The following is an 18,641-nucleotide window of genomic DNA, read 5'->3' as shown; positions in this document are numbered from 1 at the left end:
TAGATTTACAGCGAATTTCCGCATTTCACCATTGGCGAATTGTTTCACGAAACTTCTGTGTAGATTCGCCATGGAAAAATTTGTTGCACATAAAAAAAAGTTGCGGGTGCATCAAAAATGGGTGCAGTTGCATCAAAATTGGGTGTGGTCGCATCTAAATTGGCCGCAGACGCTTAAAAGAAAGATGCAGACAAAAAGAAAAATTGCGTGACAAATGCATTTCGCAGATTTTGTGCCGTTTATGGCGAGGCAAAACGGGACAGATTCACTCATCACTAGTAACAGGCACCTAATTCACTGTATGCACTTTTCCTATCCTAAGGGTTACCCCTAGTCATAATATAATTATGGACATTTGTACCATTTTATAGTCTATAAGTAGAACCAAATCAATATTAACTCCAATGCAAAGAGTAAGATAGCTAAGCACCACACTTCTACTAATATATACAGTATATAGTACTGGTGCTTGCAAGGTACAAACTTCAAGCATATCACTCAGAATATACCTAAGCTATACATATCATGATATAACCTGGAATGTGCATAGAACATAATGTTAGCTCAGAATTTTATTCTGTATAACTTAGACATATTAGCCATATTTTTGCTACTGTTCGTAAGTAAAACTGCTTTTTAATTAAATATGTCTAGGATATCTTTTGGTTTTTTTTTATTAAGTGTTTGTGGCAGCAAACTAATTCCCAGCGGAATTGTACACTGTTCCACCCAATTTTGAATGTTATATATATATTGTATATTTGGCTGCTGTTTACACTCTGCTTTCATGAGTCTGCTAAAAAAAAGTAGCAAGTGGTAAGATTTTAAAATTTATTGAAGGTATAAGAATTAATATTTGTGAATGACAGTTTATAATAATTCAGTTCCTTTGAATGTTAATGCTATGTAGGAGAAATAAAAGTTATAACCACTTGATAAAACTATCATCCACTTATCCTGTGACAGATTATGAAACATGTGGATACATTCCTGATTCCTTGAAAAGCATTTCCTTTCTTGGTTCAGTTTACTTAAATGTATTCACCTGTGAGCAGTGGGAAAGAGACTTAATGAAGCCAGTAATATACACAATGTTTGACTCAGAACAGATGTACCCTGACATTTCTCAATAGCTTCTGGATCAGGCCTTAATTTGCAAACTTCCAGAGTTGTTTTTTTCCAGGTCAGACTTTTGTCTTTAAGTAATCACTTGTGTGTGTGCTGGAGCTGTAATTTAATGACTTCATTTTGAGTGTTCCAGTAAAAAGGCTCTCTCGTGCTTTATTGTTTTATAGTCCACAATTGAACTCCATATTTCAGATGTTATTAAAGCTGTAGCAATAGAAAATCCCATATTTAATGCTTTAGTAAAGACAAAAGTAATTTTCACTTCATCAGTTTCCTTTCACTGAGAGTTTTTTTATGACCATGACTTTCTTTAAATGTCAAACTTTCCATGGACCATAAAGATGTTATTTTAAAATGGATCTTTCTTAATTAGCTTCTGCAATATCTGAATCATAACTCTATTTCTTGTTAACATTTAAAGTTTTTTTCTAATATTTTTTTTTTACTTTTTATTTATTCTTGACAACCTGTTACATGCTGGCAATGTTTTGTTAATTAACTGGGTAACCCAGTGCCGATTCTTCTGTGCTCTTCTAAACTCTTCACTAAGTGATGGAGTGCTTAGTTTGGTTCTAACCTGGGTATGAAATTCAGCGATGTTTTAGGAAACTCAAATCACAGAACTTACTGGAACTGATATATAATAACCATACGTAATTAAACCTATGAAGCCAATGTCGGACTGGCCCAGCAGGATACCAGGAAAACTCCCGGTGGGCCCAGGGGTCAGTGGGCCCTCCTGCTCACCCAGCCATTTGCCTTGTATGCCTATACCATAGACATTACTCAATTCTATGTGAGAAGAAACAGAAGAAATGGAGGAAAGGATAGATAATAGAATGTAAAAAGAAGTAATCAAGAGATTAAAGAAAGTGAATGAACAGAGAAGGGGAGAGTGGGCCTAAGGTCTAAGGTTTTCTGGTGGGCCCTTGGCACCCCAGTCCGACACTGTACAAAGCCAAGAAAAAAAAGAAGAGCACACCCTTAGGGCAAATTTATACAAGAAAAGAAAAACTATATGTCACTAACAAAGGCACAACTTGTATTAGTAAATTCTGTACTTTTGTATGATGACCATTACTGTTCTGTAGTTCTATTGGTGATGGTAATGGATTGACCATTAAGTACTTGCTGTAGTTCTTAACTTAGCTGTATGTTATAGAGCAGGGGTCTGATCACAATCTGATGTTCCTTCCCAAAACATATCAGAGAAATATCAAACATTAGATTACATTTATACAACATAACAAGAATAGTAGACTGTAGCAATAGCAGACTTCACACATACCTTATACCACCTTAAACTATATCTGTTCAGCATTTACCCAGTTTGTAAGGTTACTTTTGGAAAGATTATTTTGGGAAATACAATAGCTTTAAGCTATAAAAAAATGAACTGCTTTTTTTGATTGGAAAAATACTTTAGTGTTCTCTTCCTAAATATTAAACAATATCAGTATTTTTGATTAGGTAAAATGGTTCCGCATTCTCCTCCTAAATATTAAACAAATTCAAAAAAATTTTTTTAAAACAGTCATAAGACTGTTTTAATAATTAAACACTGAGAATGGGAAAATGCACAAAAATCAAGAAAACTCACATTATGTAATATGTTAGAGATACAGCTATATTTAAAGCTTAATGAAGGGACTGATCTCATTTGGTATAGCAGGTACGAAAAGGATATTGCACCCTAATACACTGGGTCAAAAATGTAAGTGGGTTCCTATTAGATACACTTGATATAGATTGTGAAATATAAATACATAAATCACCATGGATGGATACAAAACTTTACTTCAAGCTCAGGTGCATGCAGTACAATCCTGAATGGTGCTTTTGGGTACTTACCTGGTACTTGTGTAAATAAAGGCAGATATCTCTGCAAATCTTCACAAATCTTCCTTATTTCATGGGCTCACTCATCAGGTCACCATTCACTGCTCCAGCATATATTGTAATACAAGGAAAATAATATAGTGCATACTACTTATTGAATAAAGTAATATAGCAAAAATACAGATACTGACTAAATCAGCTTTTTATTTTTAGGTTTGTGTATAGATTTTAAAAAATATAAAACACCTTAAATGGCTTACATTTTTGGTTGTTTTGCAATGCAGTTCCCTAACATCCCTGTGTTATAAAGTTCTGCAAAGATCAGCTCTATGTTGACACAGGAAAAATAGGGGAAAAGTTTTTTTGCTCACCCACCATACAGACTGATGCATCTGTTTGTTTTTACATTTCTTGAACTGTTAATTTTTTTATTTCCACTTTCCAAATGCTAACCAGGGCTCAGAAATTGTTTCTTAGCCATCCCCCTGTGGCGTTATATATCATAGCATGCAGATCTATGCCTGGTTAACTAAAAGCTTTGTAAAAATTCTGTATTCTAAATAGGTTTTAACAAGATCCCATATCACTGCTAACGTGATAATGTAATAACATGCATAATTATGTACAGCTTTAAATAGATGGGTTTCAGAACTATTCAAGTGACTTTTACCATTCAGGAAACATTTAATTGCATGTTAAAGTTAATTCCACATATATGGAACAGCAACCTAGCAGTCGAGATTTGGCAATTTTATGTGACAGGAAGAGCTGAAGGCCTTGAACAGAATGTGATCATATAAAATAGAGAGAGAGGTATACTTGTCAGAGCATCAATGATTATGGATAGAATTTACAATTTTATTGCAAAGAATAATAAATCAGTGAAGGGCTTTTTAATACTAATGTAATAAAGTTTGAGTTGAGTAATTGCTTAAGATTTTTTTTTTAAACCAGATTGAAAAAAAGTATTTGCTTTTTGATTAGGAAAAAAAGAAAAAAAAACAACTCAGTATTTTCTTCCTAGATATTAAAGGGATTCCATCATGATTTTATAGTGTACATTTTATTTCTGAATTTTACTGTTTACATAGCAAATAATTCAATCTACCATTTAAAATTCTTGAACCAACAAATATATTTTTTTAGTTTTATTTAAGTAATTTTGGTGTGTAGGCAGCCATCTCAGTGCATTGTGCCTGAGTCTGAGCTTTCAGAAGGAGCCAACACTACATATTAGAACTGCTTTCAGATAACCTATTGTTTCTCCTATTTCCATGTAACTGGAGGAGTCCCAAGCCAGACTTGGATTTCTTACTATTGAGTGCTATTCTGATATCTACTGGGAGCTGCTATCTTGCTACCTTCCCATTGTTCTTCTGATCGGCTGCTGAGAGGGGGGGGGGATATCACTCCAACTTGCAGGTCAGCAGTAAAGTGTGGCTGAAGTTTATCGAAGCACAGGTGGCATGGCTGTGGCACCCTGGGAAATGAGGAATATTGCTAGCCCCATGTAAAATTTCAAAATTAGTTATAAAAAGTTGTTTGTGATTTTGAAAAATGGATTTCAATGCAGGATTCTTCAGCAGAAGTTCTATTAACTGATGCATTTTGAAAAAAAAACATGAATATTCCTTTAAACGACAGCCGAAGTTTTTGCTCTGTGTTAGTTTTTAAATAGCTTCATCCTAGAAACTGTTTAATATGTCATACTCTTTTTCAAATTAACAACTGTTATTTTTAATGTCTCTTTGTCACTTTGTTGTCAAACAACTCATGTTGAAAGAACAAGAGTCAGGTCTTACAAGGCAATGCTGCCTTCTAAAAAAGCATTTTTTAAACATATAGTGCATTTAATTTGCTAACCAACATAGCCATGGTAAAGTTGTTATACATCTACAATGGAACAGCTTTAGAATATACAAGTTATAAAGTATATTTATCACCATATAAAGTAATTGTAGCAACATGACCAATTAAAGCAATGTCTAGAAATTCCATAATTTGCACCTGGATGGAAAACTTTATGGCTTGCCTTTTGTTTTACAGTCTAGGGTTAGTACTACCATCCTATGGATTTTACTATATAAAAGCTGCATTTGAAGAAAGCATGACACAAGCAAAATGTAAGTAATGATATCTAATTTTTTATGTAGATGAAATTTTTTGTTTTCATTTGGTAAAAAAAACATTAATATCAATTTGTGGGATCATCCAGATTACAGCAATGATTCTAAATATGTGCTTCTCAACCATCTCAACATACTTATGGGGAAATGTAATATAGGTCACTAATTGGGAAAAATGTTTGCAATGTGAATAATTATTCATATTGCGAACAATTTTGACTTTGTGTGAAGGTAATATACCTTTTGCAAACCCTTTGCCCCTCATGCAACAGTAGGATAGAGATTGCGATTTTTTTTAGCTTGAACCAGTGCACCGTATATGTAACTTTTTTTTTGTGCGAACAATTACACCATCTTTAAGTGTCTCTTAAACATTTGCAATGAGCAATTAAAATTCGCAAGGCAATAACAACAATATATATTGCAAAATGTACATTTTTATTCTTATGTTGCATGTTTTTTTCCATTATGACTTTTATTATATTCCCCCCATACAGTATATTTAGGGAGCAAAGAATTTATCCACCCTAGTTTTACCATTTCTCCAAGGTAAAGTCACAGGTTGAGAACCACTTATTAAATCCAAGTGAACATACAAGAGTATAGTTTGTATTCTACTTTTCTAGAATATAAACAAGGTTTTGAAGCATAAGTCTGCCTAATTCTCTTGTTATGCAGCCATAGAATCATTGCTAATTCCCTCATTGCTTCAAGGTATTTCAAGGGTCTGTTAGTTATTACAAACTCATAACAAAAAAGAATGGCAACATTAATTGTGTGTATTTGGTATGATTTCACTATTACTTTATCTTGTATAGCCCATACTAAAGAGTAGCCAGCTATAAGGCTTTTGGAGCAAAAGCCTTAAATTTTTAAACGGCAGCTTCAGACCAAGCCTACTTCCCATTATTTACTTGAATTCTGCTCTAGTAGTGTTGAGAGTGTATTATCTGGGTGGTAGTGCCGGACATGAGGTGGGATCCTGAGGTTTGCGGTTGCGGCAGCAGCAAGACCAAAAGCATTCTGAGCAAATTAATGCAACTGTTACAGGTAGCAATGAATCCTATGACTCAGGGAAGCCTAAAGAGCTCTAAAATATATTTGTAATAAAAAAGTGACAACCCCCCCCCACTCTTTATAAGCATCTTCCTTGGTAATATTAGTATATAACTATGAGCATTTTTAATTGTTTTGTTCTGTTTAGTTAAAAATAAATACATTAGGTTGGACTTCATTTCCTTATTTGAGTTAAGCATCTTCCTTGGTAATATTAGTATATAACTATGAGCATTTTGAATTGTTTTGTTCTGTTTAGTTAGAAATAAATACATTAGCTTGGACTTCATTTCCTTATTTGAGTTTGATTTAGAGTTGTACATTAGAGACAGTCTAAATAAATGCACTTTAAACTTCTAGGGAAATAAACATGAAGGAGGAAGCTGCCTATGAGTGAATAATCCTGTAGCTGACTTCTTTGATAAAAATGATACAGGGTTATGTAATTAAAGGCACTAAGTTTGCCCAGTAGCAGTAACCTATAACAACCAATTAGATATTTGCTTTTAAGCAGGTGACCAGTAAATGCTCCCTGCCAATTAGTTGATATAGATGAATAGACCAGTAGCAAACTTTGCTTCTTTTATTACATTTCCCCACTAGTTTGCTCAGTACAGCTGACCATACATTAAAAATTGTTTGTTTGGGGAGGTGGCTAAATAAGTGGCTCTTTCCATAATATGTCCACATTGAGGTGGGAGATATTGGACTGATCCAATGATTTAGCCTGGAGCCAAAGGATTGCATCACAACAACAGGAATACAGGACATTGAAGCAAGGATTGCATAAATGATTTTAAAACCTGTCTGATCAATATCTGGCCCATTTCCTACCAGATATTGGTGAAGTAGGCCTACTGCAGTGCTCCATACATGGACAGATAAGCTGCCCACTTGGGAGCCACACTAGAAACGGAAAGAAAGGTAATTGTTAAAAAAACAGCTATAAAATAAGTAAAACAAAACAGTATGAGTTTAATAGTCTTATAACTGAATTAAAAAAAAATATTTAGTATATGCATTACCATACCTGTATACTGTCACTATCAATCACCTACTAATATAATGGTGTAAAAGAATGTTGTCATGATCCAGGTCCAATTGTGCCTGAACTAATGTATTCAACATTTAAAGTTGTAATAAACTTGCTGTACATAAAGTTAATTTGATAATTTTCTGTTGCCACTGAAATAAATAAATTTGGTGATATGTTGTAATCCCTAGAAATACTTGAAGTATGAGGAATATATTAAATACATTTTTGTATATATTCCAGTTGTGTCTCTCTTTTCTACAGCTTTTACATGAACAAACCTTTGAGCTAGACACAATATCTTTATTCAAGAAGCACAATGAATAAAATATTGTCTGTGACCCCTTTTATGCTTTACCTTGTTTTTTCATGTTTCCCTGCTTTCTTTATCTGGTGGATTTTCAGCCAAAAGGTTCAAAATACAGGGCAAGTATTTTCTTCTCCCTTACTTTCCCTCATTTTCTACAAACTATATCCTGGATTTCCATTCCTTGTGTACTTCTATGAACCCCTCATATCTGTGAAGTTTTCACTAGCATTTTGTTTTAGGTTCCCTGTCCAGACATGTAAATAAAAATTAATTTGTAGACAGTAGTAATAATAATTGCATTTTTTTCTTATGTTTGTTTTTGAATGATTTGACCTTTCAGTTTATACTGGCATTTTAACTACTTAAATAAGTATATTTAAGTTGTTTTCACCCAAGCAAATGAATATTAGTTACACTGCAAAGGCAGACACAAAAGTAGAATAATAGATGTGGTCCAATGGGATGTCAGTCTTAAGTCTAGCTGTATTTTAGACAAATGGTAATATCCTGTAAATAATACCATGACTTCTTGAAAGAACTGAAGATCACAGTGGCTCATATTATGCCATGGACTTTTTGAAATTCAGAAAACATGAGTATAAACAAAACTGGTTTAAATGATAAGAAATTCAATGTGTACAGCAATTAATAATATTAAAACAGGAATGCCATTTGACAGTAATGAATGATATTAGAACAAGACTGCCACAACAGTGCTGTGCATATATAATTGCATTGCACTGAAGTAACTACTGCAGAATTCTGCATGATTTGCAGCCCCCAGTTTCTTTTTTGTAGATGTCCACCATAAATGCATTACAGTTATCCATGGAACATTGCCATATTTATTTACAGAAAAAAGGAAGCTTTGACCACACTGACACCTAACTTTGATTAACTCTAACTGATCCAACCCAAGACTTACATATACTGTATATTATACATAGCTAGAATGTCAATTTTCAGCCCTGAAGTGGCACTAGCCCTTTTGTCACTTTTCAAAATTACTACAGGTATAGGACCCGTTATCCAGAATGCTCGGGACCAAGGGTATTCCGGATAAGGGGTCTTTCCGTAATTTGGATCTCCATACCTTAAGTCTACCAAAGAATCAATAAAACTGCAATTAAATCCAATAGGATTGTTTTGCATCCAATAAGGATTATTTGTATCTTAGTTGGGATCAATTACAAGGTACTGTTTTATTACTACAGAGAAAAGGGAAATCAGTTTTAAAATTCTGAATTATTTGATTAAAATGGAGTCTATGGGAGACGGGCATTCCGTAATTCGGAGCTTTCTGGATAACGGGTTTCCGGATAAGGGATCCCATACCTGTACCTTAGTTAAATGCCAGATCTTTTAACATTTTATTTTTCAGTGTGAAGGGAGGATTATGTGTGTTTGTTATAATTTATTCTCATTTTTTTTCAACTGAATAACAGCAACATGTTAATTATTGCATTTTTAATGTTATTCATGTTTTCATTTATTATATGGTTCAATGTTTTATTAGTTTGTAGAGGCTCATTCAAGTAATTAGCTTTTGTCATTATATGATACTGGTCCAATATTAAACTTGAACTTCAAAGGAGTAGTATTAATATTGTAATAATTTTGTCAAAAAAGATGTGTTATTGAGAACGACAGATTTCCAGAAGGAGGATTTTTACTGAAACTATTTTTACTGAAAATAACTTAAAGCCCTTATTAAATTTAAAAATCCAGAAACAAAATTTATGTAAATGGGTTTAAAACACATTGATTATTTTCCCTTTCTTCAAGTGTTTTGATGTTTTAGCACAAACATTATAAGTGGCAGGCTATCACTACATAGTACATTTGCAAATTGTGCAAATGACAGATTTGGCTGAAGTACTGGGGGAATATGTCCAGTCAGTCAATAACACAGTAGGAAGGCAAATGTTGGTGAGTGAGGACACATAAACCCAAGAACAGCATACATTTGTAAGATTATTAAAATAAGGAAGGTTCTGCACTATAGTGTGGCAAGGAAATTACAAAACAAACGTAAAAAGTGATTTTATATTGACTGGCAAAAATATTTACATAAACATAAATCATAAAAAAAATAAATCAACAATTTACACAAAAATATCACAATAAGCACACACAACCTCATAAAACAGATATACTAAATATACCCTGCAAGGATACACTTTAACTTAAATAAACACACTAAAAGGGATTGTGTCATGATTTTTATGGTATACTTTTTATTTCTAGATTGCACTGTTTACATAGCAATCAATTCACTCTACCATTTAACATTTTATTCTTGAACCAACAAATGTATTTTTTTTTTTTAGTTGTGATATTGGTGTGTAGGTAGCCAAGCTACATGACAAGGGGACTTCTCAATTGCCCTTCACCTTCAGCCATCCCTCTGAACCCCATTGTTACATACATTAATAAAACACAAGGAGCCGAAAATGGGTAAAAGGAGGCCACAGCATTTATTTACATTTTATCAAATAAATAGGACATTGCCAGCCTCACCCCAAGGCAATATTCAAAGCCAGAATTCCATAAGAGATCGCTACTATGCTCTGCTGTTCCTTACTGAAGACTTGAGATCAGCACTATGTCATTATATCCACCACTGAGTATTAGGCTGCCTCTACCTACAGAGAGGATGGCCCCAAACTCTGCTACCAGCAGGAGCTGCATCTCCCACCATGAGAGAAGTTCAGTAGCCCTGCTGCCGGTCCTGAATCTGCAGTGCCTTGATGATAGGAAATCCAAGCAGGCTGTCACCTAGCACAAGCAGTAGTAGCGTCTGTATCAATCAACCCACCGTGCAGTCAAAGGAGAGAAGCTCCTTTCTCCCTCTTCTAAAATTTCCTGTGCAGTACTCTGGCAAGGTCCTACTGCTGCTGTGACAGAAACAACTTAAAATACATTATCATATATCCATTGTTTTGATCCAAAGGAAGGCAAAAAACCCAGCCTGAAGCCTGTGCCAATTATGCCTCAAGAGGGAAAAAATTCCTTCCTGACCCCACCTGACGATCGGAAAATTCCCTGGATCAAGGATTTGACTTTCATTTAACATAAATAATACCATGCAGACTCTCACATTCATACTGTATAGTGTTACCGAAACCACAATATAACAGTGCATATAGAAAAACATTCACATTCTGTTATTAATAGATAATATGAGAGCATAAAGAAGAAAATATCCTGGCATTTTACAAAATATGCAAAAAAGAGGGGAGGGTGGGTGGGATGTTTATACCTGTTCAGAAGATAGGAAGTGAACTGCTTTCTCTTGTGACATCACATCCCTATCCTTCTCCACCCCCCGGCCCAGCTTTCCCCCTCCTTAACTTATTGCTTCTCACCCAATCACAGCTGCATCTGAATTTTCCAATCTTTAAACATAAACCAGTGTAATCTGGCTTGCTGGTCATTCAGATCCCTTGTCATGCAGCCCCTGCGTTTATAGCTTCAGGGCTTCCTTTCCCATTGTTCTGCTGATCGGCTGCTGGGGGGGAAATGAGAGGGTGATATCACTCCAACTTGCAGTGCAGCAGTAAAGTGTAACTGAAGTTTATCAGGGCACAAGTCACATGGCTGTGGCACCCTGGAAAAACAGAGATTATGGCTAGCCCCATGTGAAATTTAAAAATTAAATATAAATAAATCTGTTTGTTTCTTCAATGCAGATTTTGCTGGAGAATCTCTATTAACTGATGCATTTTGAAAAAAAAAACATGTTTTCCCATGACAGTATTCCTTTAAATAAAACAGCCCAACCATCTAAATATTACCCCACACCACACTTTATGAACACTCTGTTGATAGGCTCATACAGCCTATGTTTAAATTTCCTTAGATTTTGTTAGGAGCCTTGTCCATGATGTCAAGGTTCCCACTGATCTTGCCACATGGTCAGTTCTTTCCTGGGCCCTGGGTCCACTTTACCCTGCTCTAGCCACAGTTATATACAAGAAAGCTGGGCTTCTAAAAGTTTTAAGACGTTTCTCCCAATTAGCTCATTTGAGTTATGCTAGCATATACCAGTTAGCTAAAGGAAGTTAGCAATCCACCATTACGGGTGTACATGTTTCTATGTCTCCTTCCAGACTAATTGATTATGCATATTTACAAGGAGCTATTCAAAACTTTGTTAATGTTAATTAGAGAGGACTCATTGTTTGGACCAGACAACAAGATGGCAAACTAATAAGACTGTTTCATGTCCCAGAGTCAAAGGTTAAGGTCTCATTATTATTATTATTATTATTATTATTATTAACATTTATTTATAAAGTGCCAACATATTCCGTACAATAAGTGGGTTTCATACATTGGACATACAGAGTAACATATAAAGCAACCAATAAGCGATACAAGAGAGCCCTGCCCAAAAGAGCTTACAATCTACAAGGAGAAAGGGTTGAGACACAAGGTGTGGGAATGGGCATGACCAGAGTTGTGAGAGATGTGGCACAGGGTATTGCTTTTAGCGGCACACTGAGGTTATGTTAAACTAGATTAGGGTAAGCTTCTCTAAATAAATGTGTTTTTAGAGATCTCTTGAAGGCAGAGAGATTGGGAAAGTCTGACAGATTGTGGGAGCGAATTCCAGAGAAGGGGGGCAGCCCTTGCAAAGTCTTGAATGAGAGCGTGTGAGGGGGGAATGAGAGAGGAGTTGAGGAGCAAGTCAGTAGAGGAGCATAACAAGTGGGTCAGTTGGTATCTAGAGATGAGTTCAGAGATGTAGGGGGTGGGGCAGAGTTATGAACTGCTTTGAATGTGAGAGTCATTAGTTTGAATTTTATCCTGGATGGTAGGGGAAGCCAGTGCAGGGATTGGCAGAGTGGCATGGCAGAGGAGGAGCGGTTGGAGAGGTGTATGAGCCTGGCAGCAATATTCATTATGGACTGGAGTGGGGACAGTCTTTGGAGGGGAAGGCCAATTAATAGGGAGTTACAGTAGTCCAGGCCTGATATGATAAGAGAGTGAATAAGAATTTTGGCAGCATCTTGGGTGATTAATGATCGATTTTGGAAATATTTCTTAGGTGAAAGTGACATGATTTGATAAGTGACTGGATATGAGGAGTGAAGGACATGGCAGAATCAAGGATAACCCCAAGGCCTGGGGAGATGGGGTGATAGTAGAATTGTTAACCTTTATATTAATATTTGTATTAATAAACAAAATATAAAAACCATACAGTATCCATACCATACAAATTTGACAATTATCTCACACATTCTGAGGGCAATTGGTTTTAGTCACTTGTGAAAAGCCCATTCACGTTTGGTCAACTAATGTGCTAAGTTTTTTCTCCAGTGTTAGGACAGATTTCAAACAGACCATGTTTTTTCCCCTGTACCTGTTTAAATACAATTGCAACTTGTGAATTTTATCACTCTTTACTTCCTACAAAGCCAACAAATTTTGTATGTTATAGGTCAGAAAAAGAAAAATAGTAACAGGTTTCCTGTAGTTTTATTCTGCAATTCATGCGGAACATGTCAGCATTATAGACAGAGAGCATGTTGCTTAAAAGGCTGATTAAACGTAGAATAAAATGTTAATATCTCAAATAAATTAAATGAAAAGCTTTCTTTGTTCTACAGTTAAAACAAGATAGAGATAAAACTGTGGTAATAGAGGATAAACTCTACTACATGGGACTAATAGATACACATGTACATCTATGGTGCTCAAGCAAATGGGCAGTTCTACGTTGAGGGCGGGGTAGCTGGAGAAAGCTGTAATACCAAAATGGATGGTACAGGAAGGGTCGTAGTCCTACATATATCAGCAATGATCAATATGTTTGTATACAGTGTACACTATGGGGCATATTTAAGAATGGTATTAAGAAGTTGCACAGAAATACAATTTTCAGTGGCACTTTTTACACTGCAGTTCATGGTGTAAAAACTGGCAAAACTACAAAGCGTAGCATAGCTGCATGTATAAAACTTGCATAGACATTGCCATATTATTAGCTACCTTGAGTAGCTTAGGGACACAGGTTACATGCAGTTTTTTGCTCCCATTGATATCAAGTCCATTCACAAATTCTGTGAATTTTTGGTGTATCTCTGCTGAATACACTTTTATAGACTTTTTACGGATAAAGATGCCCCCTGGATAGGGAAAGGCTTCTAGTATACATGAGTATGGCTTTTTCCTTCAATAATGCTAAGTTATTTTTAGCCTTGTCTTGTTGGATTAAATAGACAAATTTTTACCATTATCTGTTTATATTTTCAGATTCTGAAACTTTGAAGCTTGAGCACTTTGAAGAAACTGGATACACTTTCTTAGCACCAAGGTTGATCAGTTTCCCACTATTCTTTATTCTTTATTTTTGTCTCCTTCAGCAGATTTTATTAAAAACCACCTAGATACCTGCATTCCACCTGCGTTCAGCACTTGCATGCACCTAAATATGGTCCCATCCGGAACACTGTTTCACCCTGCATTTCCCTATGGTGGAACGCAGGAGAAATTTGCCGCAGGGGAACATATCGCATTACACACAGGCGTTTGTTTCTGAGTCCCTCTGCAGCTGATCCCTTATGCATTCCATCTGCATTCAGTGCTTGCATGCGCCTTGATAAGTACAGCTCAACCAGGAAGCATGGCTGCATTTCTTCCCTGTGGGGGAATGCATAAAGAATCAATCACAAGCAAAAGAAGGAACTGATGCCCGTGTGTAAGGGCCCTTGCTAGATGCCAGTTTTGCTTCACTTCAGTAATTATTGGTATAAACTTGCTTAGATTCCCATGTTTCTTCTGTTGATTTTTTAATAACAAAACTTCTTTGCTCAATGCACTTTGTCCACTGGCGTACTAGAGCCAAGCAATGAATTTTAGACTTCATTTCTAATAAAATATAACATTTGATATGTGGATAAAAAACATTGTGCATATGGCAGCAGGAATATTATAATATAGTGGCTGTGCGATTAAAGAGAGCAACTACAGTATACTGTGTGTAGCACAACTATTGTACTTTTTGCCTGTAAGATTTATACATTTTAATGAATGCAGCTCCCAAACTCTAGAATACCCAAGGCTTCCTTTATGGTTGCAATCACAAACATGCGATTTACTCTGAAACATGATTGCATTGACTTGTCCAACAAAAGATCCAAAAAATATTAATACTGCTTAATAACAGAGCATATGTTCCATCTTTGTTCAATGCCCTGACAATGCTTTTACTTCATGTATCTTCCTGTCAATTTCATTTATTCTGTTCTTTTATTTCTAATAGGGAATACTGTACTGATCTAAAAATTTCCACCAATAACACAGAGTTCCTCTTAAATTTTAATTCATTCATAGATCGGAAAACACCAAATAGTCCATCATGTAAGTACAAAATATGAAAATACCATGTATTTAGTATTTAGTAAGACTGTTGATGTTGAAAGTTTATGCAAGATTAAATGTCACATCCATGGGAGCCAGCAACAATGAGTAATGTAAGGTAATGACCGCTATTACTAATTCCTTTGTGAACATATTGTAGCCATGCTTGCAAGTTAATACATTATCAAAATGATACCCCCTAGTATAGTAATGTTCAAGTTGCCCAAGCAGATAAGTTTCAACAATCTGTAAAGTGATGTCTTTGCTGGTCCATCTGTTTATAGATGTATTATAAGTTACTTTTTACAGTTGTAGTCAACACACATATGAATCAGGTCTTAAAGGAACAGAATGCTTACTATATTCTTATTCAGTTTTGCTTAGCACATGGGGAATAAATATGCTAACCGGTTTATGGTATTTTTTGAGTGACCTTGTAGCTGCTTTGCATGTGGTAAGCAGCTGGTACTAGATGAGCGAATCTGTCCCTGTTCTGTAAATAAAATTCGCGAAACAGCGAAAAATTCACTAAACGCATTTGTCGCACGATTTTTTTGTCACCACGTCTTTTTTGTCGCCTGTGGCTATTTTTTTTCTTTTTGTCGCCGCGCTTTTTTTGCTGTGACCGTGCCCAATTTTGCCGCAACCGTGCACATTTTTAAGCAGTTTATTAACCTGCACATGTCTTTGTGCCTCCAGTATCTGACATAGTGCTGGCAATACAGGCAAGATGGAATATTAATACAAAACAGTGAATGTAACTTTTTCAGTACTTGTTGCACTCCTTTATTAAATATGCCATTATGTTTTACCATTTAATTAAGCCTGAAACTGCAACAATGTAAGAAAAGCTATTGAACATTTTTATATCATTTGTATTAAAAATATTTGCATGCCTTTAAGGTAATTAAAGTAATTAAAGAATTGGTTCCTTTATTACAGAAAATATAGAAGGTATGCTATTGTGGTGGCGTGTTGGCTAGTTATGAGCAAATTATTTCAGCAGGCATGGATTCGCAGCGAATTTCCACATTTCGGCATTGGCGTCAAAATAAGCCCCGGTCGCGTCATGTAAAAAAAAGTTTGAGACCCAAAAGATTAAGAGTGTTCTGCAAGTTTAAGGGTCAAAAACAAAGTACTGACAGAGTAGAAGTAGGATACAGGAAGTACAATGGTGGTAAAGTACCTTGAAGTTAATAGTCTCGTTAGGTGACTATCAAAGAACAGAAGATCAGATAAAACTTCATATGTAATGAAATGCACTAGTTTGTCCAGGAGCGCTAACCCATAGCAACCCATAAGATGTTTGCTTTTATACAGGTAAAACACACTTCATTTTTGTCTTTTTTTACATAACCCCAATAGTTTTCTTTTTAACCAAAGAAGTTCAATATGCTTTTTACTGTCCTTTTGATGTCTGCTATCTAAATTTTTACTAGTGTTTCTCAGAAAAGAGTTTATTTCAAGTGCATAAAGCCACTAAAAAGTTACTAAAATTAGATGACACCTAGGAAAGTTGGAATGCATTAGCTAGCTGCTCTAAATATTTTTCAATTAAAATGTAAATATTAAAGTATCTTTGGTAATGTCGCTTTAAATGTATAGCCCACTTGCCAGTAGCACAGGAATTGAAACTTGCTTTATTATTTGTAGAATTGTAGAAACCTGTATGGCAGATTGGCATTGGCTCTTTGATTCTTTTTACCAATACAAAGTTAGTTTGATGACAGTTAACTGGATGTGTTTATCTGACCAATACAAAGTTAAGGTGGCCACACACGTGGCGATCTGCAATCTTTTGTGCGACTATCGCTTGCACGCAGGGGCGCTTCTGCCATTAGGCAAGTTGAGAAACTCGCCTCAGGCGACAGAAGCACCCCAGTGACTAGGGGCGGCAAAAAGCCACTCCTGGTAACTTTAAGAGCCAAATTTCCGGTTTTTAAACCGGAAATTTGGCTCTTCTAGTGCAGAGAGCACAATTGCGCTCTCTGCACTAGCGATCTCACCGCCCCCGGACCCGCTCCTGCGCTCAGGAGGTAAGCGCTGGGGAGCGGGGGGGGGGGGCGGCATCCAGGAGCCACCTCAGGCGGCGAAATGTCCAGAATCGCCCCTGCTTGCATGAAAGATCGTCAGATCCGCCACTAACCTTCAGGGCTGAAACAGGCAGATAAGGAGGTAGAAACAATAGGATTTCTACCTCCTTCTGCCGATTCTGTGCTGAAGGCAGATTTTGGTCAGGCGCCTTCTATGGCGCCCAATCAAAATCTTTTTACTGGCCCGATCGGCGAGTCGACCGATATCAGCAGTTTCCTGCGATATCGGTCGACTCGCCGACTTGCCATACACGCACCGAATATCGTACGAAACGAGGTTTCGTACAATATTATCGGTGCGTGTATGGCCAGCTTTAGTTTGATGACAGTTAACTGGATGTGTTTATCTGAGTAAACAAGACAAATGGTTAAATATTGCTTTACACTTTCTGGTTGTATATTAATTTACATAGTGTATTAATTTATTAAAATAATTCATTTCAGAACTGCTGTTTTTTTTTTTTTTTAAATGATTCATGGAAATGTTGGATAATTTAAGACACGTGTTCCTTATTAATTTCAACAGGATAGAGTAACGATAACAAGCATGTGTTGCAACATCCCAATGAATGTAAGAGTATTTTTGTTTAATATACGGGAAGTAAGCAAAGGCAGGGCAGTACGGTTTCTCAAGAGTCTAAAACATTTATAAAGGAAATACATTAACTGTAGATGAGTTCTTGGACCTTGTAGAACTAGTAAAACACTTTGTTATTGCACTGTTACCCTCTCTTCCTGACTGTCTGAAAGCCAGGAAACTATGTGGATCTAGGGGGCACAGTGAACTTTATCTGCTTTAAAAGTTAGAATACTGACGGTAATATTGGGAAGTCACTTGAACATTTATCATATAGACCCTTTAAATGCTTGGCTTTCAGAATAACAGGACATTATTAATGTGGATGAAAAGCAGACCCTCTACAGTGTATGTATCAAAACTGGTTTCTTTGCAAGTGATTTGCAACTTGGATTTAAAGTATTTGATTTTGCAGAACTGATAATAATTTGTTATTCAACAACATTCAGAAGTGATATTGCAAAACCATTTTTTTTAGATGATAATGTGTTTTAAGCAAGTGACAAACGAACAAATGTAAAAAAAGCAATGGTCTACCCAACATTAATAACTTGAGTATAGATTTGTATGCCTTAATAATTACAGAAATAGTATATAGAGCTAGATTTTGCAAGTTATTATTATCATTAACATTTATTTATAAAGCTCCAACATATTCCACAGCACTGTACAATAAGTGGATTTCATACATTGGACATACAGAGTAACATATAAAGCAACCAATAACGGATACAAGTTGATTTTGTGTGTGTGTGTGTGTTGTCTGTCAGGCTTAGGCTTAGTACTAGCATTATATTGCATTTGAGTTCCAATATACAGTGCAAGATTTATATAGTATTATTACCCATGGTTGTGTGCTGCTGGTGTGTATTGCAAGAGTGCAAACCAATACAAAAGTCAATGCTAAATGACTGCATATATTTAGTGGATTTAAGAAAGTAACTAGGAAACTAGGGAAAGAGGCGGTTCCTTTTAACTTTAGATTTATTTACACTTAAAACTATTGTTTACAAGCAAGTGAGAGCTACAGTAACTGCAGTTTACTGCTTTCAAATCAAGTTACTTTTTGAAAAATGCGGTGTATTGTCTGTGGTAGAACAATTTATGC

The 18,641-nt window shown here is 35.7% G+C and overlaps 1 protein-coding gene across 1 annotated transcript in view; it reads left to right on the top strand.

The window, feature by feature from the left end:
• cacna2d1 (calcium channel, voltage-dependent, alpha 2/delta subunit 1) overlaps window positions 1-18,641 on the top strand; it is a 309,871-nt gene that overhangs the window by 267,005 nt on the left and 24,225 nt on the right. The window contains 4 exon segments of the mRNA NM_001097269.1: window positions 5,014-5,090; window positions 7,588-7,608; window positions 13,757-13,817; window positions 14,766-14,863. Coding sequence (NP_001090738.1) covers window positions 5,014-5,090; window positions 7,588-7,608; window positions 13,757-13,817; window positions 14,766-14,863 — 257 coding nt within the window.

This window comes from Xenopus tropicalis, chromosome 3 (genome assembly GCF_000004195.4).
Source record: "Xenopus tropicalis strain Nigerian chromosome 3, UCB_Xtro_10.0, whole genome shotgun sequence".
NCBI classification, from domain to species: domain Eukaryota; kingdom Metazoa; phylum Chordata; class Amphibia; order Anura; family Pipidae; genus Xenopus; species Xenopus tropicalis.
This window is presented reverse-complemented; position numbering and strand designations above follow the sequence as displayed.